General features: G+C 44.8%; 1 protein-coding gene across 1 annotated transcript; it reads right to left on the bottom strand.

Annotated features, from left to right (window-relative positions):
• Window positions 1–2,237: 2,237 nt before the first annotated feature.
• RSAD2 (radical S-adenosyl methionine domain containing 2) lies at window positions 2,238–22,609 on the bottom strand. Its single transcript, XM_068279088.1, has 6 exons — window positions 22,294–22,609; window positions 15,826–15,987; window positions 9,543–9,772; window positions 8,139–8,288; window positions 5,828–5,860; window positions 2,238–3,004 (listed from the first exon to the last, which is right to left on the bottom strand). Exons 1-6 carry the CDS (start codon window positions 22,601–22,603, stop codon window positions 2,840–2,842), a joined length of 1,050 nt encoding a protein of 349 aa, XP_068135189.1. The 5' UTR covers window positions 22,604–22,609; the 3' UTR covers window positions 2,238–2,839.
• Between the last annotated feature and the right edge of the window lie 1,303 nt (window positions 22,610–23,912).

The raw sequence follows: 23,912 nt of genomic DNA, 5'->3' as shown, positions 1-23,912 counted from the left end.
GACTTAGGAGACACAGGTAGCTAGCCTAGTGCTAGCTACAAGGTTTACAACAAGTTTTATTCAAAAAATTACTCCCACAGACGCAACCACCGAAACTGCGTACTGCCAGGGAGGTTAATGGTGCAAAGCCTGGTGAGCTTTAAGTACACTGCCTGCACATGTAACGTTTACTGGGGTGTAGTGGACATACCCCAATGCACTTGTTCTAAGTTTTCTCCTAGGTGATATTTTCACACCTTCTCAATAAAATGCCTTTTAAACCACCAGCAAGCAAGAAAATACTGAAAAATATTTTGATAGTACTTTTTTCTCCTACTTTTTGGTACTTTTTCAATTGCAAAGTGCTGAAAAGTTATTCCAAATACAATGAAACAATATCTCCTAGGAGAAAACTCTGGAGAAAAAGTGAATTGCAGATGGTCCACAGTGACTCAATGGGAACACATACATCAATAGGTCATTAGTGTTTTTTAATGCAAATCATCTTAACTTTCATTGGAATTTGATGTTGATCGCATGCAGCTTGATATTGGATCAGTAAAAAAACAAAACACAAAGTTATTTTGATTGGTTCAATTTCAAGCAGCATGCAATTTACATAATATTTCAATGCAAGTCAAAATTATTTGAATGTCATTGACTATCTCTGTTTAACGCTGGTAAAAAAAGAAAACAAATATTTTGCCTGGAGTTCTCAAAACATGAAAATTAAAACAAACCACAAACAAGCTTACAAAATAAAAATAACAGTAGTAGAAACACTAATACAAGAGCCAAACACAACATAAAGTTTACATAAACATATAGCAAAAACTGGTGCCTATTTTCAAGAAAAAGTGCAAAGTGTCTGAAATCAAAAGAAGAGCAGTTATCCAGCCATTCAGAATTCTTGCTTCAATGAACACCCGAAACCTGACTGCTTGTTTGGCCAACTGTTGAAGTGTTCAAGTTATTCTAAGGCCCCGTTCACACTGCACACGTTTCCAGACGCGTTTTGGAAACGCGTGCAGGTGGCCGACATGCACGACATCAGACAGTGCATAGAGTGCAATGTCTGATGTTCACACTGCATGCGTTCCGGACCTGTGCGGTCCGGGAACGCATGCTGCACGCATTTTTTGTAAAAACGCGTGGCTGTCCCATTCGCTTTTCAGTGATGGGACCAGCCACGCAACGCACACAAACGCGGATGGTGTACGTTCGTACGCGTTGCGTTCCGCACGCATAGCCATCCGCGTTTGTGATGTGAACGGGGCCTAATGGCTGGTTCACACTGCAAGCGCTTTTCTAAGCACTTGTGATTTAAAAAGCTCTTGCTAATGTAATGCTATGGGGGATTTTTTTTCTTTGTAATTCACATCCCTCAACTGGGATCCCACACATAGCGTTGCATTAGCAAAAGCGGCTAGTGGGTCCCAGGCCTAATGCCTGTCGCAATAATTAAGCTGATTTATCAAGTCAAGTGCAAGGAAAACTGGAATGGGATTTGGAGCAGATACCAAAAGCAACCAATCTGCTTCTGAATCAAATAAGAATTCTGATTGGTTCCTCTAGCCAACAAACTCAGTTTTTATTCGATTTATACTCAGCAATTATAAAATTATAAATAAGTTGAGCTTATATAAGAGAAAAATGCAATGTTTTCAGAATTGCTTATGTTTGTAGATGGCAAAAGCTGGCATTGAGTAAACCTCCCTACAACCATTTAGCCACACCTGGGGCTTCGTCCAGCCCCCCATAATCTAAGCGACACCACAGTTCTGTAGTCCTTCCCAATGGCCTAAAAAGTGTACATACATATATCCACTAAGGTATCCACTCCAGGGGCTTGATTAACAAAAGCGTGCTATGCGCTTAGCGTGCAATGTACCGTGCGTGAAGGCACTTTGCCGCATTAGCGCGCGCACGTAACTCTGTATGCGCACAAACCTTCACGCAGGGCACATTGCGCGCTAAACGCATAGCACGGTCGTGCTATGCTTTAGCGCGCTTTTGTTTATCATGCCCCAGGACTGGGTCTTCCATTTTCCCCGAGCAAGCCCCCGGTTTTCCACAATCCATCCCACACTAGGCCCCGACCACAAATGGTCGGAACTTTTGCACCAGATATTGTAGCTTTTGCGTGTGCACAGTTGGCTCCAGGACACTGCTCTGGCCATGCTTCTGTCTTCACCTGCACTGCTGATAGTGTTGTAAAAGTGCATGCCATGATTAGGAAGCTGTCAAGAGCATGGTCAGAACAGCTTCCTGGAGCTAACTGCACATGTGCAAAAGCTAGAATTATCTGGGTCACTGGTCACAACCACGTGTGGTCATCGTACAGGAAGGATGGTGGAAAACCGGAGACTTGCTCGGGGAAATAGAGAACACAGTCCTGGAGTGGATACCTTAGTAGATGTATGTATGAACTCTTTTTGGCCCCCTTTTTATCCATTAACAGATAAAGGAAGGTTTTGTTATGTGGGTTGAGTGAGTTTGAGCCAGTGAGGTAATAATGCGTATATCCTTTTAAACAACAATATTTTTTGTATATATCCTATCACCTTGTCATTGCTGTCTGCAAAGCCAATTAATGTAGGCTACAGACTTCCTATTCATAAGTTATTGGACAGGCTGCCTTGCCCTGGGTGCCAAAATGTCCAGAAACAACCTTGTATACAATCAGTTAGTGGATACCATAGGAACTTAGGAAGCAGTCACTGCTGGTGAGAACCTCATCCTGGGATAGTCCTGTAGTTAGATTAGCTGAGGCCTCCACTTCTCTCCTGAAGGCCATAGTGATAATAATACTCTTCTTGTGTATATATCCTTTTAGATGAAGTCCATTATCAGGCTCTTGTCACCAGTCCAGCCTCAGGTCTGCTTTGCTCCACACATATTTTCCACCTCTTTTGAAGAACATCTTTTCATCAAAGCCACTAAATTTGATCGCATTTTCAACACCAACATCCAAGATGGACCTGGAGGGATCTTTCCGCCCGTTTCGGCAGTCCAGGAAACGCATCTAAAAGGGAAGAATAAAAGTCACATTTCTCACTCTAACCCTTTTTCCTCAAATTCTTTCTCAAAACACTTTATTAAGGTAATCGAGATAAACAGAGGAACACCAAGAGCCCCAATAGTGTAGTATGTATTGACAAAGGGGTAATGACAAAGAGTAATAGTTGTTATACTCACAAACATGGGTCACCAATAGGCAACCACTGTAAAGGCAGGTGGGGAGATTATCCTGACCCCACTCAGGAATAAGAAGTCGCTCTCTGTAGATAGTAGAAAGGGTCGCAACCCTCCACCAAGGGTGGATACAATATTATATAAGAGAGAACAGAGGCGCCAAAAGGATAAAATGGGTTTTAAAGGAGCTTAAAAGCCAAAATTTGGTAATTAGAGGAGGCAGTGGTGAACTTATATAATTTATTAAGGTAATGACTGGTGACCTCCTTTCATTATGAAAGGTTGTAAGTATACAGTGGGAACAGGGCCGGTTCTAGCTACAATGGGACACTGGGGCAAAAGTAACCTGGAGCCACCCTGACACCCCCAGTATAGTAGCCAGATATGCATCCCGCCCATTCACCTTCGCAGCATTAAGGAGGTAGTGGGTGACAGGACACTCATCTCAGAGTTCCTGGCGTTGCAGGTCCGTCTGTCTCTTCTGTAGTTTTGCTGTTCTGCACTTCTTGCTCCTCAGATTGGGCACAGGAGCCCAACACTGAGAAGCAGGAAGTGCAAAGCAGCTACACAACAGAGGAGACAGAAAGACCTGTAACACCTGGAACTCAGAGGAAGTGAGAATGTTCCTGTCCCCACTGCCTCTGTAATGCTGAGGCATCCCTCAGTGGGCCTTTGGCCAGTTGCCACATAGTTTAGTGGGGTGGTGGCGTACACACGGGGGGTCCTACGTTATGATGCTGGGGCCCTGGGGCAATTGACCCCTTTGTCCATGTGGGAGCGCAGTCCGCGAGTGGGAAGGCCTCATAGTTAAAAAGGGGCTTCATTAGATAGATCAAGCAAAGTTAAAAAGGACCAACTAAAGCAATGCTAACTATCCAAAGTACAACGTCCACTGAGGTCAACAAATGTAAAAGTAAACTGCCTTTGTGGATCCACCACAGTACTTCCTGCCAGACTGATGTTTTTTTGTTCTTTCTGGAGCTTGGTCTGCCACCATTTATGAGTATATTGTCCCCTCCCTCTGCATGCTTCACTGCCTAGGCAGAGGCACTTGATAGAAGCTCCAGACATGTCTCTAGTAATGAATCAATGTTTCTTTTCAAAATAATATTGTTATGTGAAATTTACATATACAAATCAAGGGACGTAGCAATAGCCCCCACAACTCTCCGCCAGTGCAGGGGATAAGGGTGCCTGGTTCCATGTTGAGGTGCAGAGCAGAGCTATACTTTACTTTCTTCCAGTGAATGGAGCGGCAGGTCCTCACTCTTGATTGTAGCCGCCATACAGCCTATTTCCTTGTGGCTTCCGCCTCTGAGGCAGGAGCTGCAGGGAGATTGGCTGTGTGGTGTGGCGGCTACAGTGGAGAGAGGACCTGTTGCTCTGCTCGTTGGAAGAAGGTACAGTACAGTTCCGCTCTATAGTTGGGTGGGGTTCAGCAGAAGGCACATGAGTGCACTGCAATTTTTTTTTGGGGGGGGGGGGGGGGTAGGGCAGAGAGATTTTTCAGGGGGACCTGCCAGTAGTTATGCGAGGCGGCCTGTCTACGCTAATCTGTGAGAAGAATTGCTGAGCTCTGGATCATACAGAAATATCAACTGCTCTCCAGATACTCAGTTCCCATCATCACTTGCAAAGTAACAGCAGCAAATCTAAAACCATTGCAGTAAATGTCAACAGCCATTAATTGCTGGTGTCGGGTTTGTACAGATTTGGAACAGGGAGCAGCTAAGACATTGAGATAACCTTGACAAAATTATTATTCATGCCTTTATCAGCCAAAAACACACGACAATTCTGAAAAAACAGATGTACACTATTTTATTCTAAATTCTGTTTATTTAGAATAATATGGAAGTTTAAAGTTGAGTTGACTTCCACTTACCTGGGGCTTCTGCCAGCCACCTGTAGTTCTTGAGGTTCCTCTGTGTCCTCAGGGTCCCCTCCATAGTTCCACTGTCACCCAATTAAAGTCCACAACTCGTCCGGGTCACGCACTACAGCATCTGCACTATCCCAGCCATATGCCTCCTTGATCGCTCGCCTGTGGCCAGGAGTGTTCTGCACATGCACAGTACATTCCTGTCCACTGGGGTTGGATCAGGGAGGTGCATGGCCAGGACAGCGTATGTACCATAGTGCCTGATCCAAGTGAGTCACAGACTTTAAATCGAAAACTGGCAATCCAGCGCAGGAGATTTGGGCGCAGCCGGAGCCACCATAGACTGTAATAGGAATTACAGCTATAGCGGCGCGCAGTGAGTAACTTTGGCGCCGTCAGAATACGGAGCTGAAGTTACATTTAAAACACTGTAATTCGTCCGCCAGCAATAGCTGGAAGCCGAATTACATCATTCCCCTCCATCCATGTGGACCTGGAGGGGGAATAGTAATTAACACTGCTGGGAACTTGTGCAGCAGCAGGATAAGCCATACCGGCTGTATTCTGTGCCCAAGTCTCCCGGCTGCGAATCCTCTTGTATGCCCTTAAATGGGGTGACAGAGGAACAATGGCAGGGAGGACTCCAAGGGCCTCAAAGACTACGATAGGCTGGAAGAAGCACCAGTTAAATATAGATAAACGTTTTCCCCTGGTTCAGGTATGCTTTGAACACGACAATTAAGTATTTGGAATTTGATTTTATGTACTTACATATTCATCCAATATAAGATAGGAATCTCTCATCTGAAATAAAGTAAAAAAATACATATATATTAACCACTTCAGCCTTCAGACATTTTTCACCTTATGCATCCGAGCAATTTTCACCTCCCATTCATTCGCCAATAACTTTATCACCAATTATCTCAATTAAATAATCTATATCTTGTTTTTTCCGCCACCAATTGGGCTTTCTTTGGGTGGTACATTTTGCTAAGAATTTTTTTTTCTAAATGCATTTTAACGGGAATAATAAGAAAATAAATGCATTATTGCTCAGTTTTTGGCCATTATAGCTTTAAATAATACATGCTACCATAATTAAAATGCACATTTTATTTTCCCACTTGTCCCGGTTATTACACCATTTAAATTATCTCCCTATCCCAATGTCTAGTGCCAATATTTTATTTGGAAATAGGTGGGCAGCAGCAGCCTTTTGGGCATAGCAGGTACATCCAAAAAAGCTAAACTGGTTAACCCCCTTGGCGGTATGAAAAATACCGCCAGGGGGCAGCGCAGCAGTTTTTTTTAAATTTTTTTTTTTTAAATCATGTAGCGAGCCCAGGGCTCGCTACATGATAGCCGCTGCTCAGCGGCATCCCCCCAGCCCCGCCGATCGCTTCCGGCGATAGGCGATCAGGAAATCCCGTTCAAAGAACGGGATTTCCTGGAGGGCTTCCCCCGTCGCCAAGGCGACGGGGCGGGATGACGTCACCGACGTCAGCGACGTCGGGACGTCATTGGGAGACCCGATCCACCCCTTGGCGCTGCCTGGCACTGATTGGCCAGGCAGCGCAGGGGTCTGGGGGGGGGGGGGGGCGCGCGCCGCACCGGATAGCTGTGAATGGGCGCGCGGCGGCGATCGGGGTGCTGGTGCAGCTAGCAAAGTGCTAGCTGCGTCCAGCAAAAAAAAAATTATTTAAATCGGCCCAGCAGGGCCTGAGCGGCACCCTCCGGCGGCTTACCCCGTGTCACACACGGGGCTACCGCTAAGGAGGTTAATAAATAATACTTTCTCATGAGATGAAGGTGCTGCTGATGTTAAGTCAGACCTGAACTCAGAACTTCCTCTCTGCTCTAAAAGATATGCAACAGCATAATAACCTTTAAAGAAAAATATTTTTTGTTACAGCTGATACAAATCCTGCAATAAATCTGCAGTGTGTCTGCTTCCTGCTTTCATGGAAGCAGACATAGGGGTTAACATGCTTTGTTAACAATTTAACTGCTCTGCCGAGGCAGCCAGCTGAAACAGCTGAGAGATAAAATGACACTGGTGATTAGACACAGATGAGGAGGAATCTGGACTCTAAAATTCTTACAATAAAAAGCATACCATTCTATTCATTATGGTCTCCTGAGCCCCTCTTTGCTGTTTCTGCCACTCCCTGCTGAGATCCTGGCTTGTAATTGCCAGTTTTAGGCAGTGTTTACAAACAAAAAACATGGCTGCTAACCAGCATGTGACAGGCTCAGAGAAGCTCAGTCTGTGACTCATACAGAGCCTGCAGGGGGCATGGAGAGGGTGTGTATAACTTCTACTTATCACAGCAGAGCAGCACATTCCTGCCTGAGCCCACAAAGCCAGCAAAGGAAAGAAGATTAGATTAGATAACAGAGATAATACAGCCATTGTGCAACTAGAAAAGGCTGCAGTAAGACAGACCACATTAGAACATTTATAGGAGTTTATAGGATAGAAGAAATAAGGCTGAAAATTTTGTTACAGAGTCTCTTTCAGGCCCGTGCCCACCATTTCCCAGATGATTTTTCCGACGACCGGTGATTTTTTTTTTTAAGCAATGAGCAGTCGTTTCTGCAATCTTGCGATGTGGGTACGTGATGTCACAAGCAGGAAGAGGAGACGCTGAACGCTCGTTGTCAAGAGGACGTCGCTGGACCCGTTGGGTGTTAAATACTCAACTTTAGACAGGCTAAACTCACTAAATACATACAGGGTGCATTTCTCTATGTTTTCCTTCTGTCCTGTGCAAGAGTTCAGCTCCACTTTATAGGAGTTGTAAATGTTAACGTAACACTTATTGTGACAGTTCAGTGCCTCCTGTAGCTCCCAACAATGTGATGTGATGCGATCCCCAGGGACAGAGTGATCAGGGTCAAAGTTCAGGAGGGCAGTACCTTTCTAGATATCAGTTGTGCATTATTAACCCTGAAATCTCCACTCAATAGTGTATCTAGGCTATTGTAGAAGACTCCACCTCCTCCTCAATATAACTAAAGGCTATTGGTTTTCTTATTTATTTAAATAAATTGATTTCTGTGATTACAAAGTAAATACCTGTTGGTTAGATTCTGGAACTAAACATTTATTGTGCTTATGACGATCCAGAAAGCCTCTGAACTCTTCATTGCTGATGACGAACGTTTCGGCATGTCTCAGAGCATCTTCCCCACAATTCTCTCCATCGATGATGAGACACTGGAACACCTGGTGGTGAGAAGACACACAATTACTACTCTTTTCTACAGTTATACTATATACATACTTTACCAATAGCGCCCTCTAGTGCTTAGAAGCAGTAAAATCTAAAACTGCCCATAGACTTTAAAGACTAGTGCAGGGGTCTCAAACTCAATTTACCTGGGGGCCGCAGGAGGCAAAGTCAGGATGAGGCTGGACCGCATAAGGGATTTCACAATCGCGGCGCATCGCCGCCTCTGCCTGCCCCTCTCACTCTTCCTTCACAGAGAGGGGTGGGGAGAGGCGGTGATCCGTGCGGCGATTGACGTCAGGAGGGGCAGAGCTGAAAGCTCTGCCCCTTCCAGGAAATGCCGGTGGGTTGCCCCCCAGGCGATTTGGGGGCTCTGCAGCCCTCGTTTAGCGGCGGGGATGCGGCAGATTACTTGGGAGCGAGGGCCACAAAATATTGTATCGAGGGCCGCAAATGGCCCGCGGGCCGCGAGTTTGAGACCCCTGGTAGTGGATCCTAAGGATAAAAAAAAACCTCAGCACAAACCTGAGAAAACCCGAGCACTTTATGGCCCTTATTCAATTCAACTTTTGTCCTAAGTTTTCTCCTAGGACATATTTTATTTATCTTTGTTTAAAATGACTTTTTAGCAATCTGCAACTGAAAAAGTACTAAAAAGTAGGTGCAAAAGTACTATCAAAATTATTCGGAGTATTTTCTTGCTTGCTGGTGGCTTAAATGGCATGTTATTAATAAAGTGTGAAAATATCACCTAGAAAAAAACTTAGAAGAAAAAGTGAGTTGGATATGGCCCTACTTGTCTGAGCATTCACATTTATGCTTAGTCACGTAACATGTCGCCAGGTCATGGAGAACAGGCAGGCACAGGAGGGAGCACCAGAGAAGATTTAACATGAAATGGGGCCCTAGGCAAGATACCAAATTTAGCTCCCCCTGCTGGATTCATTTGAAAAGTAAGATGGGGAACAAGGGACAGAAAAGGTGTCATCCAGTCCCCTGGATAACCATCAGGCCCTAGGCAGCTGCCTAAGTTGCCTTGTACATGATCCAGCTCTGGGGAGTGTGCTCTGCTGCAGGAGCTCCGGGGTAGCACTTACTCACGGTGAGACTTTGGCACACAGATTGTTTTGTAGTGTGAACAGCTGCTGCTTGTAATATTTTGTTTTGAACATTTTTGGATACATTGTTTTCTCATCCCACAATGCATTTCCTGCTGGTCTGTCAGGCATTATTCCCAGGCAGCCACTTACCTTCCAGCGTATGGGGTTGATCATTTCAATCTCCTTGCTCATGTCTTCATCCGCATTATAACGGTTGATCACAGAGTTTATTTTGAAAGCCACATTGTAATCCCGACACCACTGTCTGATCTTCATCAGTTTCTCCACATGGTTTTTCTTTCCTTGTCCCCGGCCAATCAGCTTGTTGACATCTTCCACAAAGCTGTCACAGGACACAGCCAGGATGTCCAAGTGTTCACCTGAATGATAAGGGAACCTTAATCAGTATGATTTACTGTATTTATTGGATTGCATTAAAGAGGAACTTCAGCCTAAACAAACATACTGTCATTAAGTTAGTTTAGTTAGTTATGTTAATTAATATAGATAGGTAATATAATCTTTTACCAACCCTGTTTTAAAAGAACAGGCAAATGTTTGATTTCCTGAGGGCAGCCATCTTTTTGGTTGAAAGGAGGTGACAGGGTGCATGAGACACAGTTCCAACTGTCCTGTGTGCTGATCACCCCTCCCAGTTGCTAGGCAACGTGAATAACAACATAGGAAATCCCATCATGCTTTGCACAGCATCATGGAAAAAAGCCCGGCAGTTTTCTTTGATGGGTAGAGCTTAGCTAAAAATGCAACTAAAAATGATACTTTGGAAAGAAAAACAAAGTTCTGATGCTGTGAAACTGTTAAAGAAACACCAAGCCTTTTCAGCTCTGCTGATTAGATTTTTAGCCCGGAGGTTTACTTTAAGGTTGAAACAATTAGTGTATTAATAAACACTGCATTTCTTGTGAACAGTTGAACAGAGGGGAAGGTCTGAATAACTCTTGTTGCTGGTTGGGAATTGGGCGGTGTCTACAGCATGCTATCCTGACAGCTCCTGTTGATAACTCCTTCAGTACACAAAACTAAGTGGACCTCTTAAGGCTCATACACACATCAGACTATAGTCTTTGGAAAATGAAAGATCACAGACCAATCTTACCACCCTTCATGTAGTATGAGAGCCATACTCTACACAGTCTTTTCTATGGAGCTGAACTCCACATCAGAAAAAAATCTTTGCAAGATGCTGCACACACAGATGCTGCACAGACACAAAAGATCAGTATCTGCAAAAGATCAGTTCCTGCTAAAAATCCATCCCTGCAAATTGCAATGATAGTCTTATGAGATCTGCAGATCATCATACACACATGATTTAACTGACATTCATCTGCAGATCAGACAATCATCCGCAGATCTGAAAATCCATCCTGGTGGATCTGATCTGCAGATGAATGTCAGTTAAATCATGTGTGTATGATGATCTGCAGATCTCATAGACTATCATTGCAATTTGCAGGAATGGATTTTTAGCAGGAACTGATCTTTTGCAGATACTGATCTTTTGTGTCTGTACAGCATCTGTGTGTGCAGCATCTTGCAATGATTTTTTTTCTGATGTGGAGTTCAGCTCCATAGAAAAGACTGTGTAGAGTATGGCTCTCATACTACATGAAGGGTGGTAAGATTGGTCTGTGATCTTTCATTTTCCAAAGACTATAGTCTGATGTGTGTATGCACCTTTACACAGGACAGAAGGAAAACATAGAGAAATGCACCCTGTATGTATTGAGAGAGTTTAGCCTGTCTAATTCCCCCTCATCTGTGAATAAGCACAACTGTTATTTGATCCCTTAGCTGTGTCAGCTGCCTGCCACGGCACACACAGGATGTCGAAGCACCGGGTGCGTGGATGGGCCGTGCATGTGTAACTTCAACCGAACTCGCCAGGTTAATGCCAATGGGACACAGAGGGACCTCACAGGCTACAGGGGGCTGGAGGAAACCCCAAGTAAGTCCAGATTTCCTTTTTTTAGCATTGTTCAGGGTCCCTTTAAAATGTTCCATTCTGCGCGATCGACAGAATTTACATCTTCAGCCCACTATCGATGACTTTGCGTCGATCCAACAGCCTAAAGTGTATTCGGTTCACCTTAAAGAGAATCTGTATTGTTAAAATCGCACAAAAGTAAACATACCAGTGCGTTAGGGGACATCTCCTATTACCCTCTGTCACAATTTCGCCGCTCCCCGCCGCATTAAAAGTAGTCAAAAACTGTTTTAAAAAGTTTGTTTATAAACAAACAAAATGGCCACCAAAACAGGAAGTAGGTTGATGTACAGCATGTACACACATAGAAAATACATCTATACACAAGCAGGCTGTAAACAGCCTTACTTCTGAATCTCAAGAGATCACTTGTGTGTGTTTACCTTCTGTCCCCAGCTTCTCTCATGCACTGAACATTACAGGCTTCCTGCAGACAGCTCTGCCTATGTCGTTAATTCCTTAGTATGTGACAGACCAGCTCCTTTCACAGCCTCCAGAGGAGGATTTTTATCCAGCACTCTTCTATCACTGATAAGATAGCAGAGAAGCTGCTGGCTTATGTAAATAAAACACACACTGGAGTGTGCATAGAGGAACAGTTCAACACTGAAGAACTTGGCAGCCTTCCAGACACAGGCCGACAAGTCTGACAGGGGAAAGATACATTGATTTATTACAGAGATGGTTATAGTAGAAAGAGCTGCAGCAAGCCAGATCACATTAGAATAGGTTTAGGAACTTGTAGGATGGTAGAAAAAACGTTGTAATTTTTGTTACAGAGTCACTTTAAAGGCTTGTTCACATTAGGGGCGATTTCAAATTTTTTTTAACGCTTGTGTAATGTTGCTCTGTGTGAGTGTTCTCCCATAAGCGATGATCTTTCTATCCAATCAGAAACGCGGCTCCTGCACCATTTTCAGAGTGTTTGAGATTCAATAGAAAGGACAGGGAAATCACTAAGCGATTGTAAATGCGCTTTGAAAAGCGATTTCCCGAGCGATTTTAATGAATAAATACATTGTATTTATACATTTCCGGGGCAGAGAGTTCACTTGCTGACTGACGTCAGGAAGTGAAAATAAAAGCTACAAAGCTCTTAGAAAAGCGCTTTCAAAATTACTGGCATAGTGGTTAGCGCTCTCGCCTTGCAGCGCTGGGTCTCTATGGTTTCGAACCCCAGCCAGGTCAACATCTGCAAGGAGTGTGTATGTTCTCCCCGTGTCTGCATGGGTTTCCTCAGGGCACTCCGGTTTCCCCCCACATCCCAAAAAACATACAGATAAGTTAATTGGCTTCCCCTAAATCCCCTAAAAATTGTCCCTAGACTACGATACATACACTATACAATATAGATAGACCTATGACTATGGTAGGGACAAGATTGTGAGCTCCTTCAAGCGACAAGACTATATATACACTGTACAGCGCTGCAAGAGATGTCGGCGCTATATAAATACTAAATAATAATAATAATAGATCGCTCAGCGCTTGCGATAGCGCTGGTGATTTATAATGTGAACAAGGCTTAAATTTGATTTAAGAGTCTCATCTAAAGCTCAGCTGAACACAAAAAATGTGTATGACTAGCTTTACACATAACACAAGTCAAATAACCTGTTTAGTGCCACTGCTGTATAGTCTGAAAGGGTTTTGGAGAATTTTACAGCATATGACATGGATATCATATAATGCTGGCTGTTTAATAGAAACATACTCCACCCTCTGATTATACTGTTATCTCGCTGCAGCTGGTGGGCAGAATTTGTCTGGAGATCAATCCCCTGAGTGGGAGGGGCTACACTTGCTACAGAGCACAGGCTCCTCAAACTATACCTGAAAGTGGTGAACCTTTACATATCATGTATAAACAAAATGTATTTATTTTGTATGTAATTCGTATGTAATTTTGTATGTAATTCTTCCATATCTAGTAACAAAGTCAAAGTCTACATCCCGATACAAAGCTTTAAGGAGGAACTGTAGTGAACATAACATAATGAATAAAATTGCTTACAATATTCATTTATGGATTATTAAAGAGAAAACGTGACCAAGAATTGAACTTCATCCCAATCAGTAGCTGATACCCCCTTTTACATGAGAAATCTATTCCTTTTCTCCCCAACTGATCATCAGGGGGCTCTGTATGGCTGATATTGTGGTGAAACCCCTCCCACAGGAAACTGTGAGGACCATGGTCCTGGCAGTTTCCTGCCTGTGAACCTCGTTTTTTTTTTAACGCTTATGTAATGTTGCTCTGTGTGAGCGTTCTCACATAAGCGATGAGCTTTCTATCCAATCGCAAACACGGCTCTTGCACCATTTTCAGAGCGGTTGCGATTCAATAGAAAGGATAGGGAAATCACTAAGTGCTTGAAAAAGCACTTTGAAAAGCGATTTCCCAAGCGATTTTAATGAATAAACACATTGTATTGATTCATTTCCAGGGCAGAGAGTTCACTTGCTGACTGACGTCAGGAAGAGAAAAAAAAAAAGCTAAAAAAGCTCTTAGAAAAGCGCTTTCAAAATTACTGGCATAGTGGTTAGCGCTCTCGTCTTGCAGCGCTGGGTCCCCGGTTTGAATCCCAGCCAGGTCAACATCTGCAAGGAGTGTGTATGTACTCCCCGTGTCTGCATGGGTTTCCTCCGGGCACTCCGGTTTCCCCCCACATCCCAAAAAACATACAGATAAGTTAATTGGCTTCCCCTAAATATTGTCCCTAGACTACGATACATACACTACACAATATAGACAGACCTATGACTATGGTAGAGACAAGATTGTGAGCTCCTCTGAGGGACAGTGACAAGACAATACACTCTGTACAGCGGTGCAGGAGATGTTGGCGCTATATAAATACTAAATAATAATAAATCGCTCAGCGCTTGCGATAGCGCTGGTGATTTATAATGTGACCAAGGGTTAAATTTGATTTAAGAGTCTCATCTAAAGCTCAGCTGAACACAAAAATGTGTATGACTAGCTTTACACATAACACAAGTCAAATAACCTGTTTAGTGCCACTGCTGTATAGTCTGAACGGGTTTCGGAGAATTTTACAGCATATGACATGGATATCATATAATGCTGGCTGTTTAATAGAAACATACTCCACCCTCTGATTATACTGTTATCTCGCTGCAGCTGGTGGGCAGAATTTGTCTGGAGAGCTGCCCCCTGAGTGGGAGGGGCTATACTTGCTACAGAGCTCAGGCTCCTCAAACTATACCTGAAAGTGGTGAACCTTTACATATCATGTATAAACAAAATGTATAATTCTTCCATATCTAGTAACAAAGTCAAAGTCTACATCCCGATACAAAGCTTTAAAGAGGAACTGTAGTGAAAATAACAATGAATAAAATTGCTTATTGCTTACAATATTCATTTATGGATTATTAAAGAGAAACCGTGACCAAGAATTGAACTTCATCCAAATCAGTAGCTGATACCCCCTTTTACATGATAAATCTATTCCTTTTCTCAAACAGATCATCAGGGGCTCTGTATGGCTGATATTGTGGTGAAACCCCTTACACAGGAAACTGTGAGGACCATGGTCCTGGCAGTTTCCTGTCTGTTAACCTCATTGCATTGTGGGAAATAGCTTTTTACAGCTGTTTCCAACTACCAAATAAGCAAGCAGCATCTCCTTCCACTGACATCACGTGCCAGCAGTAAAAATGTCACCATATGGTAAATGTCAGAATGTAAATCAGGGAGAGAAAATATTTTACATTGGGCAAACACTGAAACACTGACAAAATCATGTATACATCATTATTGTAAAAATAAAGCACTTTTTTATTATATTATTTTCACTGGAGTTCCTCTTTAAGTCAGTTTTTGTCCATTCTAAAATCATTCCTCTACCTGATTAACATTCTGAAATGTATCACTGGTGGTGACATCTTTAGTTATGCCAGGTGATCTGTACGGAATGTTTGTTACTGAGAGTCCTATGCACAGAGGGAGATACTGCTTGCTTGGAAGTTGGAAAAAGCTGTTATTTCCCAAAATACAACAAAGTTCACAGACGGAAGACTGACTGCAAACTTGGTAATGACATCACTCTGTGGGAGGGGTTTCACCACAATTTCAGACACACCAACCCCCCCTGATGATCTATTGGAGAAAAGGTAAAGATTGCTCGTGGGAAAGGGGGTATCAGCTACTGATTGGGATGAAGTTCAATCATTGGTTAAAGTTCCTCTTTAAATTTTATTGGCCAATCATTGTCCAATCTTACCACTTCCATGTAATATGTGAGCTTACCTACACATTCTACCTATGGTATTTATCATCTGTTGGTCCTCATACTACATAAAGATGGTAAAATTGACCCATCAAAATTGGAAGTGTGTACCAGGCTTACAGCAAGCAAGTCAGGACTTCTTATTGCTGGCTGGGGCAGGGATACTCACCGTAGGCTTGAAACCACCTTTCAGTGATCAGACTGCCATTGCTCACAATGCTGACACTGGGCAGCTTCAGCTCCATCTTGCAGTACTCCACCAGCTTCCCCACAAAGTTCCCTCTGTCCTGCAGGAAGGGCTCACCTCCCGAAAAGTTAATCTTCTCCATCCCTGGAAAACACAACACATGGTTAAGGAACCTCATATCCTGGTGGCACATTGGTGTTCAGCACTGTATGCTTTTAATGCAAGATACAACCAGCAATATTTACTAATCAGTGACCAGGGAAGTCTGTCCTACTGGACACCTTAATGACCAGGGCGTCAATTCACCAGACGTTACCGAACTATTTATCACATGGTCGGTAATTTACCTCATGTGATAACTCAAAATAATAGCAATTCTCCAGAAACGCGATAAATAGTCGGTAGTTATTCGTTATTTTTTCTCAAAATCACAATTAACCAGGGAAAATAGGGGGTGTAACCATTTGTTATTTTAGATCTATCTATCACCTAAATGTACCTGGAGATATCTGTTTTTTCTCACAGCTGCTGCAGCTCACTCTGCAGCTAGTTTACTAGCAGCACACAGTAATAGCCTATACTGTACATATTTCAGGCACCAGAGAGCAGCCCAGTTACAATATTAAGCATATTAAAGGGAAGGTTCAGGGAAACGTGTAAAAAAATAAAAATCCATATCCACTTACCTGGGGCTTCCTCCAGCCCGTGGCAGGCAGGAGGTGCCCTCGCCGCCGCTCCAGAGGCTTCCGGTCGTCTTCGGTGGCCGACCGCCAGGTCGGGCTCTTCTGCGCTCCAAGGACGGGCTCTTCTGCGTCCCACGCGGGCGCGCTGACGTCATCGGACATCCTCCGGGCTTTACTGCGCAGGCGCGGAACTACTGCGCCTGCGCAGTACAGCCCGGAGGACGTCCGATGACGTCAGCGCGCCCGCGTGGGACGCAGAAGAGCCCGTCCTTGGAGCGCAGAAGAGCCCGACCTGGCAGCCGGCCTGGCCAGGTCGGGTCGGCCACCGAAGACGACCGGAAGCCTCTGGAGCGGCGGCGAGGGCACCTCCTGCCTGCCACGGGCTGGAGGAAGCCCCAGGTAAGTGGATATGGATTTTTATTTTTTTAAACGTTTCCCTGAACCTTCCCTTTAAGAATTTACAATATTAAAGGGGCCCTGATCTTAAAAAATAAAGGAAATTGGTACTTACCTGGGGCTTTCTGCAGCCCACCGTAGGTCGGGAGGTCCCCCAGCGTGGTCCTGGCTCCTCTCCCGGTCCCTCCGCCGCATACCGCTCCGCCGACACCCGGGCCGGGTGTCCGGCTCCCACTTCCTGAACTGGGACGCTCTTTGTAATGACGTCGGCCGGCGTGACAGTACTGCGCATGCGTGGTTAAATCGTGCATGCGCAGTACTGTCACGCCAGGCGGCGTGATGACGCGCAGCGGCCGACATCATCACAAAGAGCGTCCTGGTTCGGGAAGTGGGAGCCCGACACCCAGCCCGACACCCAGCCCGGGTGGGACCGGGAGAGAAGCCAGGACCACGCCGGGGGACCTCCCAACCTACGGTGGGCTGCAGAAATCCCCAGGTAAGTACCAATTTCCTTTATTTTTTGAGCTCGGAGTCCCTTTAAGTGGATAGAGTGGACGAAGGAGGAATTTGGATACATTTTTCATCGGGAGGGAGTGCAAATATGTATCCAAATACCTCCTCCGTTTCACCCATTCACTTAATATTGTAATTGCTTAATATGCAGAACGGAGGGAGGGATTTGTAATGAAGGGAGTGGGTCAAAAAACGGAGGGAAACCCTCTGCGGTCACGTGCTGGTAATAAACTCCTCCTCCTACCCACAATCCTTTACGTCCAGCATTCAGAGCGGCAAAGTATCACATGCAAAACATTAACACCGCATAACTACCAACCGTTTTTCGCTTGGTTTTCGCCTCCATATCGCTCCATTATCGACTGCTACCAAACACTCCTCTAACTATACTCGCACATTGGTGAATTGCAAAAAAAATGTTAAAACACCGCATGAGGTAAAATACCGACCTTTTATCACTTACTAACTCTCCTCTGATGAATTGAAGCCCTGGTGTAAGCCCCACTCGGGTCCTATATAAAAGACAGGCGTGATCCAACAGACACTTCATTGCTGCTGCTGAGAAGGTAACTAGACAGCCAAAAATGTTTATGGGGAAGGGTGTAATCTGAGGCCTCTTGCACTCTGTGTCGCACCGCTGTACTCTTCCCCGATGCTTCCACAAGGGCCATGGAGACTTGATAGTTCACTCAATGCAAAGCAACCTGTCTAAGGGCCCGTTTCCACTGACAAGTGATGCGAGTGTGGCTACCTAGCCGCATTGCATCACTTCCGCATCTCCCGATGCAGAGGGGACGGCGGCCGGATGCAGCCGTGTGAGAATCTCGGATTAGATTCTCGGATTGCTCCGCACGCAAAGGAAACTATTCCATTGCCGTGCATTGGGATCAGGACACCCGCGGTGCGATGCGGCTATGTAGCCCCACCGCTTCTATTGGAAATGGGCCCTACAGCATAGTTACCCATCCCTGTCCTCAAGGCTCACCAACAGTACATGTTTTGCAGGGAACCACAGACATGCACAGGTAGAGTAATTAGTGTCTCAGCAGAGCTGATTATCGACCTCTGTGGATATCCACAAAACATGCACTGTTGGTGGGCCTTGAAGACGGGGTTGGGGGTTGGTCTAAAGTATCCAAATCCCCGCAATGCCAATGCAAAGGCTGCCACGTGTTACCGCATGTTCCTTGCCTAATGAACGGATTAAGCAGTAATGCATGTCAATGGGCAATGCAGGCAGTGTGCACAACAGCAGCATGGTGCAACATGGCATGCATGCGCGGACCCAGCAGGGAGTACGTCATTAGCCGGGGCGGGCCTATGCAAATGATTCTGTTGCAACACTGTGGCGTAGGGTCATATGAAACCTAATTTGCGTGGTGTTATGCAGTGTACGCACTGTATTGCGTCACAAAATCCAGTGTAAAACCGGCCTAAAGTACACTTGAAGTGAGAAGCATATTCTGGTGGGCACCATATATATTACATTTTAAACAATAGCAGTTTCCGTTAGAAAGCTAGAACTTACATTTTTTGTACACAGTAGAGCGGAATGGCAGCGCATCTAAACCAAGCTGCACCTGACTGGCACTGTCTGCATAGAGCTGCAATGCCTCTTAAAGGCACAACTCCATTCATTAAAGCTGAGACAGGTGCTAAACCCCTAATGGAGGATGTTTGCTTCCAAAAATGTTTGCATGTAAAGGATTTCGTACTAGACCCTTCCACCACAATGAGCTGCGTGGGCTGCAGACACCCGGGTTCCCCATACACTTCCTCTTCTGTGCGGCTTGTACTGATCGCGTCATCAGTAGCCGCGCTCAAGAGGAAGTGTATGGGGAACCCGGGTGTCTGCAGCCTGCGCATCGGCATGGATCGGGTAAGCCGCTGCAGGCAAAGCACGGGGGTCAGAGCATTGCAGAGGGATATCGGAGGCCAGTAAATTAGAGGGACATATCGCAGGCATTGCGGGGGAGGGATCAGAGGCACGCGGGGGAGGGGAGCACTTAGCATACAGCGCTGCACACACGGGGTCTAAACAGATTAGAGGGGGATAGTGCAGGCATGTGGAGGTCGGGAAAATACCTCACTGATTTGCGCATTGTTTTCCCCCTGTGTCGGTAATCTACCTAACGCCATCCGCAGGCGGGAAAATGTATCAGAATTCAACAAAGAAAAAAAAAATAACCAGTGAGGTATTTTCCCGACTAATGCTTTCTTCACCTCGCACAGCTACCATAATTGAGCCTATTGCATTCCAGCGGTTCTGGAGGTGTGTTTAGCTTACAGGGACAATAAAGAGATGATCTGCATATTCAGCAGTGATGCATTGTGGGAAACCTCATATATTCCAACCTGAATAATTGCAAGCACCTTCTGTTTTAAAGAGACACTGAACCTAAAAAAAATTATGATATAATGAATTGGTTGTGTAGTGCGGATAATTACTACAACCCTAGTAGCAAAGAAAATATTCTCATATTTTTATTTGCAGTTATATAGTGTGTTTTATAACATTGCATCATTCTCTAATATTTGCATTTCACACACTACTCAGCATTCTAAATGATTTTACAGAGCAGGCCAGGAAACTATTGACCTGTCCTCTGCAGAGAAAAAGATGATACAATGACTGACAGTTGAGATAACAAGCTTTGGAAGACTGAACTCTCTGCGACTTTGAAAGTCATGGAGCTCAATGGCTCTTTTGCATAGATAACAACTGGAGTTACTTAACTCTTTCTGTACTGGACACCATATTAGACTTATGCCTCTGCTCCTAATGTTTTATTTCTTAGCTGTACTACACATACAAATCATTATATCATAATTTATTTTTTTCACTTCAGTGTCTCTTTAAGAAGGCAAACTTCTGTTTTGTCTAATGACACACAGGGTTTTGCTTTTTTTTTGGTCTAGATAATTTGCTAGTGCAGGGCCGGACCGAGGCATAGGCTGGAGAGGCTCCAGCCTCAGGGCGCAGTGTAGGAGGGGGCACACAATTCATTCAGCTGTCATTCCTAATTGTGTATGAAGCAGAAAGAAATAAGAAAAGGGGATACATAGCAGTGACTGCAAGCCAGATAACTAGATATTAAGGTGTTGGGGAGGTTGTGGGCCCTGTGGCCCTCTTAGTCTAATAGCAATCCGTGTGTGATAGCTGAGGTGGGAGGGATGGAGGGGCGCACTTTGGTGTCTCAGCCTTGGGTGCTGGAGGACCTTGTCCCTGCACTGTGCTAGTGTCTCACTTCCAATCTACCATTACACACAAAGTTTTCTAATGCTCTGATCATAGTCCCGAGCTTTGTTTATCTACGAGGATTTTACAAAAATATTAATAATACCCCTACCACCACCAATGTCTCCTCTTCATCCCCACCATATAGTATCTGTCCCTTTTTGCCGTAATTCCAGGTCCGGCTATTGCCAGCTCCCTAATTACACGCTGGGTGCCCGTCTAGCCACAATTAACACTGTGGTCTAATGCTGGGCATACACCGCTCGATTTTGCCGCTCGATTCTCCCGCCCGATCGATTCCCCGCTCGATTCCGCAGCCGATTCTCTTATCTTCCGCTTGTTTTTCTTATCTTTTTCCATTATCCTCAATGCGGAATCGAGCGCGGAAACGATCGGGCGGGAGATCGGACATGTCGGAAATTATCTATCGAGCCATCTAAATATCTCAGAATCGAGCCGTGTATTCCCAGCATAAGGCAGCACCCAAATTACCAGGTGCTACCCAAATGACCTGCTTAGCTCTGTATTGCCTATCTATGATCTACTGAAAAATTCATCTCTTTCTATGATATACTGTATTTTATACACGTTGTTATGTTAGTACTGTTGTACTACAGGAAGGATATACCACTCTGGGGACCACAGCAAAATATCCTGCCAAAATAGGTCCACCAGTGACAAAATGGCCAGTCCAGGACTTCTCACGAGCATCACCTCTCCATTAGAATGTTCTCCCACAGCCTGTCCAACATGCTGTAAGCCTGGAAACCTTCAAACGTACTCTAAAAACACACCAGTTCAGAAAAGCCTATAATTTGCTATGTAGCATTGCAGGTTCACTATGTCTTCTGCTAACCTGTGACTCCTTTTTCAATGTCTCCAACCCACTGCCCTCTAGACTAAGCTTGCAAGGACAGGGACGTCCTCCAAGTGTTTCTTATTCTGCTGTAATTTATCACACCACTGGAACATGAACCAGTATTGGTGATGTCTCAAACCACAGCTATGTATTTGTATTGCTGGATGTCCTAATTGACATGAACCTCTCATCTAACTATAGGCTCCTCACTATTTGTTTTGTACTATGTACTGCACTATGGAAGATTCTGGTGTTGTATAAATAAATAAAAAAAACAATTTTAGCCAGCTTAGTATTAAAGCAAAACACAACAGCTTAAAGGGTATCAGAGATGTATGCAAAGAGTTTTATACATACCAGCCAGCCTTCTTCAGGCTAATCGGTCCCTTGCCGCTCTCCTCTGCCGCCTGGATCTCTCGCTATGGGTCCTGGTAATTTGTCCAGTCGGGCATAGTGTACACGTGCAGCCTAGCAGCGGGCGTGCCCCCATCAGGTTCTTGTCACCGGGAGAGTATTGCCCAGGTGCAGAACGTTCCTGGCCACGGGAGCGCGATGGGGTGGAGGGGCAACCGCGCCTGGACTGCACATGCACCAACTAACCAAATTACCAGGACCTATAGCAGAAGATCCAGGTGGCAGAGGAGGGCGGTGAGGGACTGATTAGCCTGAAGGCTGCTGGAGGAAGCCCCAGGTATGTATAAAACTTTGCTTTTCATCCATCTCAGGTACCCTTTAATACAACACATGCACGTGTGCAGTACCTGCATCTCTCAGCATGGACAGACCCTTCTTGGCTTCTTCTATGGGCAAAACGAATGAGGTCTTTGCAGTGTGGAAGCAGAAGCCACACTTGTAGTTGCACTGCCTGGTGAAGTGATAGTTTACACTGGTGGGTGTGACTCTGTCTGGATCCTGGACTTGCGTTATTTTTGCAGAAGTGACTTGTGGTGCACCAAACACCTCCAGCCAGCACCAGGAGGAGAGCATCTTCACAGCATGCAGCACTGAAGTCATATTCCTCCAGAGGAAGACCAGGAGCTCCACCACAGGGAGAAAGCACAAGGACAGCATCTTGCAGGATGAGCTGTATCTGATAGAGAATGACTGTACACATTCTCTTGTGCAGTCTTATATACGGAGCTAGATGGTAATCTGCAATAAACAACATCCTGAGTTTCACATTCATTTTTCTTCTCGTTACATGTGAACAGAAACTTCGTTTATAAAGAATGAATGTATTGAGTTTTGTTTCTGCTCATCACTGCCTCTAGTGGTGGTGCTTATAACCACCTCTCTAAGGAATCTGGAAACAACTTTGATGCTGATGACAATTTACACACAAAACGTAGTTTACAGGAAACAACTAAATTGAATAACTGGGATTACTGATTTGGTGCTTCCTCCCTTAGGGTTTGTTCACACTAAGGGCACTTCTACTAAGGGCGTTTCTGGTATTTTCTTAGGGCTCTTTCACATCAGAGCCTGCGTTGGAGAACGCTCCAAGCATACGTTTTGTTGTATGCGTTTTGATATGCGTTGCACTGCAGTGAGTGTGCGTTTTTAATCCGTTTTCAATGCGTTACAGGACATAGGAAAACGCAGGTAATTTTTTTTTCTTTTAGTTTTCAACTTTCTACATTGTTCCTCTGTTGCATTCTGGGACTGATTGCCTGCGTTAACGGATTAAAAACGCGCATAGTGTGCGTTTTACATTGACTAACATTGTAACGCATAAAGCTAGCGTCGGCCGAAAAACTGCGCCTGGGTGCAGTGTAACGCAACGCACAAAAACGCAGCGTTATATGTGAAAGCTAAAATGAAAGTCTATGGACTTTCATTTCACCTTGGGTAACGCAAACTTTATCCTTTGCGTTGAAACGCAGAAAATCTGCCCTAATGTGAAAGAGCCTAAGCGCCGGCTATTTTCAAAATTGCCCGAGAAGCGCTTGTGCAATGACTCCCTATGAGAGTGTTCACATCTGAGCGGTTCGATTCTGATCCGCTCACCAAAGCGCTGCCTGTACTAATTTTGGGGTGATTTGCCTCAATGGAAAGTATAGAGAAATCGCAAAGCTAGCGATTTCCCCAGCGCTTTCATGAATACATAGTATTTAGGGCCTGTTCACACCTATAATCGCAAATGCGGGAGTGATTTTCCCGCGATTGACGCGGAAAAATCACTGGACACTGCGGCGGTTTTGGAGCGATCGCGATTAGCGTGCTTTGCACGCTAATCACAATCGCGAAATGCAAATCGCCGCCAAGCTGCTGCATGCAGCGCGTTTGCGGTTATCGCCAACAGCAAACACGGCAGTGAGAACACTGCCACTTGCTACAATGTGTAGCGGTTTTTACAAAACCGTCAGCGGTTTGCCATGAG

This window comes from Hyperolius riggenbachi, chromosome 4, assembly GCF_040937935.1.
Source record: "Hyperolius riggenbachi isolate aHypRig1 chromosome 4, aHypRig1.pri, whole genome shotgun sequence".
Lineage (NCBI taxonomy): Eukaryota > Metazoa > Chordata > Amphibia > Anura > Hyperoliidae > Hyperolius > Hyperolius riggenbachi.
The sequence above is the reverse complement of the archived record's forward strand: the minus strand, read 5'-3'. Positions and strand labels throughout refer to the sequence as shown.

Bases quoted from the DNA above. Each gene is read 5' to 3' on its own strand.
- RSAD2 (XM_068279088.1), bottom strand. From the start codon at position 22,603: ATGCTGTCCTTGTGCTTTCTCCCTGTGGTGGAGCTCCTGGTCTTCCTC. The intron at 9,773-15,825 runs GTGAGTATCCCT...CTTATCATTCAG, and splicing joins AAGGTGGTTTCAAGCCTACG to GTGAACACTTGGACATCCTG. The intron at 5,861-8,138 runs GTATTTACTTTG...ACTTTATTTCAG, and splicing joins TTCCAGAATCTAACCAACAG to ATGAGAGATTCCTATCTTAT.